The sequence below is a fragment of the Mastigoproctus giganteus genome, chromosome 10 (genome assembly GCF_048544385.1).
Source record: "Mastigoproctus giganteus isolate SK-2022 chromosome 10, ASM4854438v1, whole genome shotgun sequence".
In the NCBI taxonomy this organism is placed as follows: domain Eukaryota; kingdom Metazoa; phylum Arthropoda; class Arachnida; order Uropygi; family Thelyphonidae; genus Mastigoproctus; species Mastigoproctus giganteus.
This window is the reverse complement of record NC_143584.1, coordinates 206,737,069-206,750,510: the sequence shown is the minus strand read 5'-3', so window position 1 is coordinate 206,750,510 and position 13,442 is coordinate 206,737,069. Positions and strand designations below refer to the sequence as shown.

Below are 13,442 nucleotides of genomic sequence, written 5' to 3'. Positions count from 1 at the left end.
AATATTTCTTGGTTGGTATGTAAAGCCTGGTAGCTTCCAAGATTAGTTCCTTGAATGCTTCCCATTTTGAATTTGCTGTTGGTAACATCATCAGTTGGTCCCACTGTATAGAATTTAAATACTGTCTCAGACGGCATAGTTGCCTTTACGAAAGCAAAAACCCTTCCCTTTACCTCTGATGGTAGTTACCTCCTTGAGTAAATCCCACTTCAGCACACTGTGATCACTGCCACCCAGTGGTTCATTTATCTGCAGATTCCTAATGCATGAAGAATCACTACTGATAATCAGATCAAGAGTATTACTCCCTCTAGTTGCCTCCCGAACATGCTGGTGTAGAAAACAATCATCCAATAAATCCACAAAAGCCTTGCTAGTGTGTGAGTGACCAACCCACAAATTCCAGTCAATATCTGGGAAATTAAAATCCCCCATTATAAGACTCTCTGATTTACTGGCCCATTCTATTTCCCTGTACAGTATCTTATTATACTCATCAGAGTCATTAGGCCTATAGCACACTCCTACTCCCAATTTTGATTTACCTATGCTTATGTCACACCAAACTGACTCAACACTGCACTGTCCAGCGATGTCAACTGGCTTCACTTCCTTGGATTTTATGTGTTTTTTAACTAATAGCATAACCCCTCCTCCCTTCCTATCCTGTCTATCCTTTCTGTAGACGTTGTACTCCCCAAATTCCAGTTCTGCATTCCTTATATCTGTGTGACACCACGTCTCTGATATCCCAACAATATCTGCCTTTGATGTTTTGAGTAATACCTCAAATTCATCAAATTTATTTACTAAATTTGATGTTACCAAAGTCTTGTCTAGATGATCCTACAGTGATTCTTTAACCAGTGCCTCCATTAATTTCCCTGGAACAGAAATTAAACTAACAGGTCTGTAATTACTTGTCACTGTTTGATCCTCCTTTGTGAATTGAGGTCACATTTCTACATCTCCTGTCGATGGGTGCCTCTCCTGAGTCCAAGGAAGCTCTCATAATTATGGCTAAGGGTTTGCTTACTTCCTTTCCTGCCTCCTTTAATATAACTGGATAGATCCCATCCACCCCAGGTGCCTTTCTTGTCTTTATCTTCAACAATTTCTCCTCCACTTTGTTCTCTGTTATTACAAAATCATCTAGCTGGCTGCCAGAGTTTAATTCACCTCTGGCATTCCCCTTCCTAAATAACTCCATGTGTGAATGTAGATGCAAAATACTCATTTAGTTTGTTAGCTACCTGAGCAGGGTCATTAACAGTTGAACCATTGATATCAAGTGGACCAATCTGATTCATCCCCTTCCATCTAGAGTTTACATAAGTAAAGAACTCTTTGCTGTTTTTCTTTGCATCCTTTGCCAAAGGTTTCTCATAATCTGCCATTGCCTGCCTAACCTCCTTTGTAACAGACCAGTTTATATCTTTCATAGGCTTCCATGTCACCTGTTAATTTATATATATCCCATGCATTCTTCTTCTCTGCCACATGTCTTGTTAGTTCATCTGACATCCATTTAGGCCTTGAACAATATTTCTTAGTTGGTATGAAAAACGTAGTAGCTTCCAAGATTAATTCTTTGAATGCTTCCCATTTTGACTTTGCTTTTGCTAACATCACTTGGTCTCACTGTATAGAATTTAAATACTGTGTCAGACCACCGTAGTCACCTTTACGAAAGCAAAAACCCTTCCCTTTACCCCTGATGGTAGTTACCTCTTTGAGTAAATCCCACTCTAGATAAAGGAACTACTAGGTGATCACTACCACCTAGTAGTTCCTTTATCTGCAGATTCTTAACGCATGAAGAATCAGTACTGATAATCAGATCAAGAGTATTACTCCCTCTAGTTGCCTCCCAAACATGTTGCTGTAGAAAACAATCATCCAAGAAATCCACAAAAGCCTTGGTTTTGTGTTTGTGTGACCAACCCACAAATTCCAGTCAATATCTAGGAAATTAAAATCCCCCATTATAAAACACTGATTTACTGGCCCAATCTATTTCTCTGTACAGTTGTTTGTTATACTCATCAGGGTCATTAGGCCTATAACACACTCCTATTCTCAATTTTGCTTTCTCAGTGCATGAGAAAGCAAAATTGCACTCTGCACTGTCCAGCCATGTTGACTGGTTGTACTTCCTTGGATTTTGTGTTTCTTAACTAAGAGCTTAACCCCTCCTACCTTCCTATCCTCTCTATCCTTCCTGTACACATTGTACTCTCCAAATTCCAATTCTGCACTGCTTATGTCTGTGTGACACCATGTCTCTTATATCCCAACAATATCTGCCTTTGTCTTGACTAGCACTTCAAGCTCATCGAATTTATTAACTATACTCCTAGCATTGGTGTACATGCAAGTATACATGCACCTGTTCCTTTTCTTAGCTACTCTAACACAGCCCATGTATTTACTAGTTCTGCAGTGACTCCCAGCAGTCTCTGGAATCCCCTGCACCTTGTTTTCCAGGCTACTACTCATTCCAATGGAAGCAGTGCAAGAATCATTTTTATCTCTGCCAGCGGCTACTTAACAGTAGCCGCTGGCAGAGGTGAAAAGCTAGCAGTTTTCCAACCCACCTAACACTGCCTCGATAGCATCAGCAAATATTCTTGCACCCTTTCTATTTAAGTGTATCCCATCCCTGTAGAAGCAGTCTCTTATTATTAAGCAGAGACCAGGCTGAGAAAAATTCTAACCCTTGAGCCTTACACAACCTCTCCAAGACCGAATTGATTGACAAAGCTCTCATCATATACTTCCTCCTATCGTGTCTGGCAGAATTGCAGACACTTTCAAATTCGACCCTAACTCACGGCTTTTTTTTTTTCAACAGTGACCTGTACTTGTTAAGTAATTCCATCAGTCTCCTACTCTTAATATCATTAGTGCCAACGTGTACAACAATATCACTATTTTGAAGAAACAGTGTATATTATATTTATTTTGAACTTACCTAATTGTTTTACATGGTTTAAACTATAAACCACACTTTTTTGTTACATAAACAGAAATAAACACAAGTAATTGCACACAAATAAGAGTGTAATGAATCTTTGGAAGATTTATTTTTTGAAATACGTAATTTTGAACTTTTTTTGAACCATGTGAGATTATTTTTGCCATCGAGATCTCTCATCCTCTTTAATAACGATATCTATATAGTTTGAGAGGGGCCTTCAAATGCATTACACAGCAGGAGTAATATTTGAGCATAACAACCAGTCACTAAAAGTAGGTACTGTAATTTTTCTGCAGGGGGCGACAGTGGTTCGGATAATCTATGTTCTGCTGTACGTTGCAAAATTGAGCGGCATGCAAGGGTAATTTTTTTAAAAGATTTAACAATTTTCGCATGCACTCTTAAAAAGGTTCACCACCCCTGCTCTAGAAGGAAGGGGATGAATCAGATTGGTCCACTTGATATCAATGGTTCGACTGTTGATGATTCTGCTCAGGTAGCTGACAAACCGAATGAGTATTTTGCATCTACACTCACATATGAGGAATTTTTTAGGCAAGTGGAGGCTAGAAGTTTATCAAACTCAAACAGGGAGCTAAATGATTTATAGCTATAGGTGGGTTGCAAAAAAAATCTGCAAATACCAGTCCGTGCTTGAAAAAGTGTGGGAAATCCTGTTTTAGACCATCTTAATCTTGTTTCCCCTTGCCTTTTCCAGTGTGTTTACGGGTACAATTTGCATCTTGTGCATGCATGCATAGAAAGAATGAACAAAAAAGCAGAATAACCAGAAGGGAACAACTGTACTCCTCTACCTAGGATTAACTGATCCAACCTCAGTTGAGCGGAGCTTTAGAATTTCCTCCAGTATTTGACAAGACTTTAACTTGGACTTCAAATTAATTGCAAATTCCAGTGTTTTGTACTGACCGAGCTGCCATAGAAGACAGTATAAGTAACGAACTCTGAAAATATTTTGTTATATAACTTTCAAATAATAAATCTTGAATATTAGAAGTATTTTTAATAGCAGACAATGACATTAGAAGAAAGAAAGCTGTGGGAACATTTTATTTTCCTATCGGAGGTAGCATTACAAATATTTATATCCTGGCCAAGTTATTGACAGGTAGATATGATGTACCAGTCCTATCAGGCATCATCTCGCACCCATGAATTCTGATGCAACCATGCAGTCTGCAAATCAAACCACTTTGCTCCAAACTAATCTCCTTGAAAAGCTTTAACAGGATGTTCCCACTTAATACAATGGAAATCCTGAACTAGTTTCAAGTTAACTGTGAAAAATTATGCTCCAGTAAGACCTACAGAATGACCATCTTCCAAGGGTCCATCTACCATCTTCCAGTAAGACCTACAGAATGACCATCTTCCAGTAAGACCTACAGAATGACCATCTTCCAAGGGTCCATCTACCATCTTCCAGTAAGACCTACAGAATGACCATCTTCCATCTTGCAAGTAAAAATTGAGCTGGGAAGCCTGTCCCCTGTTGAAGGCATCCCCAATGTGCAGTCCTCAAAATCCCTGCTGCATTTTCAGATGTCATTTTGGAGGTTGACTGCCTAGTGACAATCTTTTTGTTTCTATGCATGCTGCCATCATGCAGTTAGTGTGTGATGTGTGTTAAGCTTTACATGTTGTGGATACGCCTCTTTGAGACACCCAGCATGAAGGACCTTTTTTTTATTTATAAACTGTCAATTTTTTGTAAATTTTATTCAAGTGTTTAAAGAGAAGCAAATTAAGTCACATGATGACTTAATTTGCTTCTCATTTTACAATGACACATGACTAATTGATCTTTAATTAACGTTCCACTGCAGGAACAAATATGTTAATTCTTTTCTAGGCTCAAAAATTAGATTGATAATATCATCCGAACTGATATAGTGTTAATATCCATCAGTAAAGCATCTAAACATGATATATTTTGAGGTGCAGGCAAACTTGCAATATAAATATAGTCACTTGTAGCTAAGTATTTTTAAAATGAAATCAAGGTTATTGCACATGGCGATTACTCTTTTGGTGTCTACTACTCTATGATCACTGTAGCATGCAGTTAAATTAAATAAGGTTGTTGAGATAAAATAAAATAAACTAGAACTAAATGAGCTTTGAAAAGTCCCCTACCAGTCCTCTTTTAGTGGGTTTTCCAGTCATTTGGTATGTTTTTCTGGGTGCAACCATTTTTGATGCATTGTGTAGGGATCACAATTCAGGGTGGTTTTTTTTTTTTTTTGGCAAGTATTTATTTTGGTAGAAAACTGCTTATAGATTCTTTAGGCTGTTTAGACAACCATGAATTACTTTGGCTCCACTCCATATCTTAATTCATTCCTGCAGCCTTATCTTATTCCTAGATAAACATTTTTTTAGTTGACACCTAGAGACGGTCAATACAAGTAGTAACCTTGTTTTCATCTTAAAAATACTTAGCTACACAGTGAAGTGTTTATATTCATATAATGTAATTTATAATAAAATTTTATGTGTTTGATTTTTCTTTGGAAAAAAAATAACACATCTTGCTATAAACAAATAACTTTATTCACCCCCATCCCCAACTAATGTGCACAGAAAAACCTTAGTACTTTGAAAACTTTGCCATTTCACTATCATTTGTTACAAACTGAAAGCGAATAATATACAGGGTTTGTTGTTGTTATTTCTCAAGAGTTGATTTCTAATTAGAAATTGTTGAATGATTACATTGTATTCTTGATAAACTCATAATTAATCATTGAGAATAACCCTCAATATAAAGAGTAGTTAGTATAATTTTTTATACTAATAAAATAAATGCAACGAGGCATAATAAGTTATGGATTGGTAACATACTACAAAAATAGTAATGAAATATCACCATATATTCATCCATAATGGAAAAAACTATGAAAGTACTATAAATGGCATCACGAGTTACTGTGTACTGCATTACCTCGAATAAGTAACGCTTCACCAATAAAGAAGACTATTGTTACTTATTCTCAGGGGATACCACCACCATCCAGACGGCACAGTTTCAAGGCTAGTTGGCCTATCATCAGTGGGCAGGTAGGTACCTCAGTATAGCAATCATGCCAACCCAGTTGTGAAGTATAATTCTGCAATGTGAGAGATGCCAGTTGGTGTACATAGTAGTAATATTAATAAAATAAACGCAACAAGGCATAATAAGTTATGGATTGGTAATATACTATAAAAATAGTAGTGAAATACCACCACATTTATTTGTAATGGAAAAAACTACATTGTAGTTTTTTCCATTACGGTGATATTTCATTATAATGGAAAAAACTTACCATTACGTAATGGAAAATTTTTTCCATTATGAATAAATATATGGTGATATTTCACTACTATTTTTATAGTATGTTACCAATCAGTAACTTATTATGCCTTGTTGCATTTATTTTATTAATAGTACTACTATGTACACCAACTGGCATCTCTAATGTTGTGGAATTATACTTCACAACTGGGTTGGCATGATTGCAACACCTGTCCACTGATGATAGGCCAACTAGCCTTGAAATGGTGCCATCTGGGTGGTGGTATCCCCCGAGAATAAGTAACAATAGTCTTCTCTGTTGGTGAAGCGTTACTTATTCGCGGTAGTGAAGGAGTAGTTGCAATATGAGATGCAATTAAATCAATGCCATTTATAGTACTTTCATACGTAATGAAAAAAACCTTGCGGATAAATATACGGTGATATTTTGCTACTATTTTTATAGTATAATTTTTTTTATGTGATATGTTGTTATTCCAAGGTTTATATCAGGTTACGAAGGACTGGAAAAATTCCTGAAATGTGCTGATTTTTCTGTAATAAAAATTAGGTTATTTGTTATGTAATGGTGCAAGTTGAATAGAATCCCCATGAAGGCTAACTCTTTGTTAAAAGAGTGAAATAAGGTTAAGTGTTGATTCTATTTCAATAAATATTTATTTTCCAGAACTAGAGTTCTTGGCAAACAATCATATTGACTGTATGTGTCAAAATGATTTATTCATGTTTTGGTTAAATGTTCTTAACAAAATTTCTTTCCCAAGAAATTCTCATTTTATGTTTAGTCTTAGTATTAGCAATGGCAGATGATGCTACACCACCAGAATGAAGTTGGTTCCAGCAAACAGTTAGCTGAAAGCAAATTTTCACAGATCTATTTTACAATCAGTTTTTTCCCTCCTCTTAAATTTCAATTTGGTCCTCTTATGGTGTGTCATTTGAGAAAGAGTAAGGATGTCATCAGATTTTGTTTTCTCAGTCAAAATTTAAAACCTTAAACATCTTGACAGGTCAAAAATTAATATTGGTATTTCAGTAACAATACAGGCAATCCCCATATAACACAGTATGTCTACAACACAGTTTTGCTTTAACACGATTGATAAATTACAGCAATCCTCGCACAGCATGGTACTTATATAACAAGGTTTTGCACTAACACAGAATTGTGGCAAACCTCTCTTAACACTATTTTTGAGTTTTTATGCGGGGAACTGCTATTATATTGGGTGCAATTTTTCAACATTTCCATTCTTTTTTTTTTGTTTTTTGTGAATCCCTGCTGTTGACTTGCTAGTCATTATGCAAAAAAATTACTGGGAAATCCCCACGCTATTGAACTTGTGCTTGTTTCTTGTTTCAGACCATAAAAAATTGACTTCGAAGCATGCAGTTCGTGACTTTTAAGGTTATTTTGGCTTTTATTTGATCGTTTATGAATTTTGCTAAGTATGTATTACTAAACCTTGTTCTTAAGAACCGTATTGGAATAGTTTCTTTGTTGTGAATTAAATTTCAGCTCTAAATTATGTCTAAGGAAAGTAAAAAAGCACTGCTCAAAAGACTTTCTCTAGAATCAAAGATACAAATTTTGGATTGTCTTAAAAAGGGGAAAAGGTATCATATGTTGCAAAAAGTTTTTAAATTTAAATGAAGTAACAAGTCTTACCATAAAGAAAAATGAGGATCTTGCAGGATCTTTCATTTCCACAAATATGACAACTTGTCCCTGAGCACCAATAATTCAGAAAATGAAAAAAGCACTCAGTATTTGGATTGATAATTGCAGTAAAAAATGGATCCAATTAGATATCAATGTAATTAAACAAAATGCACTAAATTTATAACCATTTACACTGAGTTTATTGCCAGTAAAGGTTGGTTTGAGCAATTTAAAAACTGCTTCTCATTATATAATATAAGAATTCAAGGGGAAAGTGCAACGGCTGATAATGAAACTGCCGAAAAGTGTGCAGAGGAATTTAAAAAAATTATTGAAGAGCACAGATATACACCACATCAAGTTTTCAATGCCAATAAGACAGGTCCTTGGTGGACAAAAATGCCCATCAGAATGTTTATTTAAAAAAAAGAGGAAACTGCATCAGATTTAAGACATCAAAAGATCGTGTAACGTTATTTATATGCTGTAATGCATCAGGAGATTACATAATAAAACCTATGCTAGTTTATAGATCCTATACTCCTCGTGCAATGAAAGGTGTAAATAAAAACGTGTTACTGGTATATTGGAAAGCAAATAAAGTTTAAACTTAAATTTACAAAGATCTATCAAACAAATCCAGATTACTGATTTTTTAAAGAGAGCAGAAGATGCACAAAATCTAGATGCTACAGAAGAAAGTTCAGAAGATGAAGATATTCTGCAACAGAAAAAAGTTCTTGTTTGATTGTGCTTCGCAGTGATGAAGAGGAAGAAAATTAAATGAATGTATATTATCTGACATATGTATTAGTTTGTAAGATGTTTAAGTTATTACTATTTTTAATAAAAAATTAAGTTTCCGATAGTTATAAAAAAAGTGTATTTTTGTTAGTTTTTGGAATGTAACCCCCCCCCCCCCCTTTTGTACTGGTTCTTGGTCCATTATAACACGGTTTCACACTATACGAGGATTAGTATGAATTGAATAGCAATTAAAATTTTCCTTCAAAAATTAAGTTAAATGAAAAGTATCCTTTAATTACTTCTTACCCATTTGGATTATCTGTTTTTGATATTGTCTTTGTGTTGTTTTTGTGTATGATAACTGTTTATTTTAGGAGAAAAATTCATTTATTTTGTGTAGCCCCATGAATTTGATGAGTGTCGATTTGATGTCAGTGTTAATGACTGTGTTTGGTACCTACGTGCTGAAAGTCCAGAAGAAAGGAATAAGTGGGTTGAAACCTTAGAGGCATGTAAGGTAAAAATTTTGATCTTTTTAATAATAAGGATCAAAAATTAATATTGGTATTGTAATAACAATAGTATGAATTGAATATTGGTTATATATCTGTTTTCATTCTAACAAAATTATGCCTCTTTTCATATAAAGGTTGATTATACTGGAGTTTGATGGCTTTAGATTTTCAGATATTTAGAATTAATACTTTGTTAAATTGAACAAGTACAATTAAATAAATATACTCTAAAAGCAATGAATAACTGGACTCATTTTGATTTATGAGTAAACCCTCGATTTTACAGACTAATGGGGGATAGGGGTATCCATTATTGCTGAATATCTGTTAAATTGAATGTTTTTTTTTCCCAAGACCATTTGTAACCTAACATAATTGACAGTTTATAAATGGTTACTCTGTGCATGTCTGTACAGTAGACTCTCGATTGTCCGGGATAAAGGTAAAAAAAAAATTACTGGATAATTGATTTCCCGGTTAATCTAAAAATATAGTAAGTCCCCGACATATGCAAGAGATACATTCCAGGACTTATTGCGTAAGTCGAGTTTTATGTAACTTGCGAATGATTAAATATTGCTACTATATCCCTGATATGCCAAAATTACGAAAACCACATAATATCCTCAGAAGAATGAAGAAAAATAGTTGTATATTTTTAATTAGTTCAATAAAAAACTATCTGGGGACAGCGGTGATGTAGCCAGAGTGGTACATAAGAAAAGAAAATATAAAAGGAAGAAAAAACGCATTTTATATAATTGTACTGTAAAACCGATATGTATTTCGTAGTCTTGGTTATTATAGTTGACTTCATTATCACTTCTCGTATCCTGTCTTTCTCCTTTATTGTGTTCACTGTTGCCACTGACAAATCTGAATTCCGCATGATACTTATTAATGTTTGGCCGTTTTCATACATTATTTTATGTTATTTATTTTATATTATATTTTATATTTATTATGATATTGATTTTATATTATTTCATAATTTTATTATTTTAATTTTCTGATCCAACTTGATTGCTTTCCTTTCTTGATACATTTACTAGTAGCGCTGTCACTTATTCTCTTAGTCGGCACCGTGATAACAGTCAAAATTAAATTTTCTGAAAAGAACTTCACAGGGAGCGAAAACTCGCTATTATCACCCCACGCGAGCACACATTTTACTAAAGCACATTTCTAGAGGTCACCACCATAAAACAATAAAAACTATTTGCACTTCTGGTTTATTGGGCTTTTCTGTTAACGCAATTCATTATAAACGGGTAGTAAACTCTATCTTATTGCATCTGCAATAATACTGATTGCTTGGAATTCTGTGGGTTTTTACATTATTACTGTGAAATGTGTGTCCCCCTTCACTGAAATCTTCAGTCTTATTAAAAAATATATAAATAACATAACGTAAGTCGGTGACTTGCTGTATCGAAAAATGTTCAGCAACCTATGTAAAAAGTATGGCGATAGATAAAAAATGAAAAAACTTACCACGTACTGCTCGCGTGTCGAATACGATGCTTCTGTTTATTTTTTACAATGTCACGTATGGTTTGGTCACCAACATTATAATGGTTCTTTAGAGATTTAATGGCTGCACCATTTTTAAACTTTTGAATAATTTCAAGTTTTTGTTTAATTGAAAGCACAACCCTTGTATTTGCCCATCATTTTTGCGATTTCTAAACAAAAAAAAATTCTGTCATCCCTAACATTAATAACGAAACAAAATTTGTCCTTTTGTGGTGCGACAGAACATAACAATAGAAGACGCACTAAAACAAACTAAACATTTGGTCTTTTTTTTTTTTTTTTTGAGTGGCAGGTGTGAAGATGGGGGGGGGAGTTGCAAGATAATAGGTACACTATTTCCCAAGGACAACATATAATGCCAATTATTTGCGACTCACAGAACATCTGTTTATATCTTTATATTTATTACTTAACTTTTATATAAGATTTCTGGTTGAATTTTTTTTTAATTTGAATCTTGAAGTTGCCCTGGTTAATCCGATCCCATTAAATCTAGTCTGCTGTATTAGAAACACCGAAATAAAGTTAAATGATAAAAAAGCTTTAATTTACTTTGATTTTATTGGTTGATATGTAGTTAGAAAATAATTTGCTGCAACTGTACAATAGTTCTGGAAGAACTTTATTCAGAGTTGGAGCTAAGAAGCTAAAGTTGAGATGATGTACACACTTTCTCTTTAAAAAGAGGAAGTGTGTACATCAGTGTTGCATAGAAATTAAAGTGGTAGAGAAGTTAGACTCTGGTGTGTCTCTGTTTCCCACATTTGTGAGGAATAAAGCAAGAAAAATCCAACCCAGATGTTCTTAATACTAAGAGTCTAACTTATCTATCAGCTTTAATTTCTATGCAACAGTGATGTACGCATTTTCTCTTTTCAAACTGTTTTTTAGGGGTCAGTGTGAGATACTATTAGTTAGGTTATAATAAAGAAACAGGGCACAGATAATTACTTAACAATATAATAATGTGTGTATCCATTTACAGACAGATGTTTACTAGCAGCTGCTGACTCGTGAGTTCATTTTTCCTATCTCATGAGCATACTAAAAACAGTTGGCAAACCATAAGATGGAAGCTTGTTTAGAAGACCTTTATGCCAAACACGATCAAAAGCCTTTGAGATGTCAAGAGCAACTACTTGTGTTTCACCGAACCTTTCCATTGAATTAGTCCATAAATGGGTAACATAAGCCAGAATATCACCAGTGGATCGACACTGATGGAATCCACACTGGCGATCGTTGATCAGACCGAAGGTTTCTAGGTAGTTTAAGAGTTGGCGGTTAATTGATTTCTCCATTACTGTAGAAAGAGTAGAAGTAATTGCAATGGGACGATAATTGGATGGGAGGGATTTGTCACCCTTTTTAGGAACTGGCTGGATATGAGCAAATTTCCAAGCAGAAGGAAAAACACCTTTGGAATAAGAAAGTGAAAAAAGGTTGCAAAGAATAGGAGTAAGTTCAGGAGCACAGATTTTGAGAACAAGTGGAGAAATACCATCAGGACCTGGAGCTTTCTTAGCATCAAGGTTCATCAAAATCCTTCTGATATCCTTTTGACGGAAGACCACAGGAGGCATTGAATGGAGCGTGTTAGGAATGGTGGGAGGTGTTTTACCAAGATCATTAATACATGAGCTCAAAGAAAAATGGGATGCTAGCAGGTCAGCTTTATCCTTGGCTGAAGTGACAACAGAACCATCTGGTTTGGACAGAGGTGGGAGCAGAGATGGGCAAAAGTTGCGGCCAATAGCTTTGGCAAGAGACCAGAATGCTCGGCTACCATTAGGGCAAGAAGCAAGTTTTCTACTCTTAGCCTGTTCAAACTCTAGTTTGGACTGATTAATAACTGCTTTACAATTGTTGCGAGCTTTGGTGTAGGCAGAAAATGAAACTGAAGAATTGGAAACAAGCCAATTACGATATGCAACGTTCTTCTCTTGGACAGCCTTAGCACATTTATTGGAAAACCAAGGTTTAGATAAAGGACGAGATTTTAAAGTGGAGTGTGGGATAAAGGATTCCATTCCTGCAAGAATAATTTCACTGACACGATCTGAGCAAACGTTGACATCAGAAGTTTTGAAACAGTAATCAGACCAAGGAAAAGAAGAAAAGAAGTCTCGCAGGTCATCCCATTTTGCATTCTTGTAATGCCAAACAATACGAGGTTGGGAATAGCCATGAGATAAAGGTTCCATTGGAGAGGAGGCAATCACCAAGTTGTGATCTGAAGTGCCTAAAGGACCTCTCACTTCAACCTTGTACTTAGAAGGGTTGTTTGTGAGAAAAAGATCAAGCGCATTGGCTGTATGATTAGGATTGTCTGGTATTCTTGTAGGTAAATGAACAATCTGTGCTAGGTCATTAGTAATTGCAAAAGCCTCAGCATCTCGACCTGCTGGGTCGGTGTGACTAGAAAACAGAAGCCAGCTGGAGTTGTGAACGTTAAAATCACCAAGGAAAATTACCTCACTGTTAGGAAAGTTGGACTGGAGAAAGTCAAGTTGCAAAGAGAGGAAGTCAAAGAGCTCCAAGTGATTAGTGGAGTTGGGAGAACGGTAGAGACAACAGATGAATTTGACACAATGAGGTAGAGAGATTTTAAGCCAGAGAAGATCAAAGAGAGGAGATTCCAAATTGCCAAGTCTCTGACAGGGAATATCAGAACGGACATAT

At 35.3% G+C, this 13,442-nt stretch overlaps 1 protein-coding gene across 2 annotated transcripts in view; it reads left to right on the top strand.

The window, feature by feature from the left end:
* Positions 1-13,442, top strand: part of cert (ceramide transfer protein) — a 137,990-nt gene that overhangs the window by 23,110 nt on the left and 101,438 nt on the right. For both annotated transcript variants that reach the window (XM_090383530.1, XM_090383531.1), the window contains exon 2: positions 9,110-9,226. In XM_090383530.1, the coding sequence (XP_090239656.1) occupies positions 9,110-9,226 (117 nt within the window). The remainder of the gene's footprint in view (positions 1-9,109; positions 9,227-13,442) is intronic.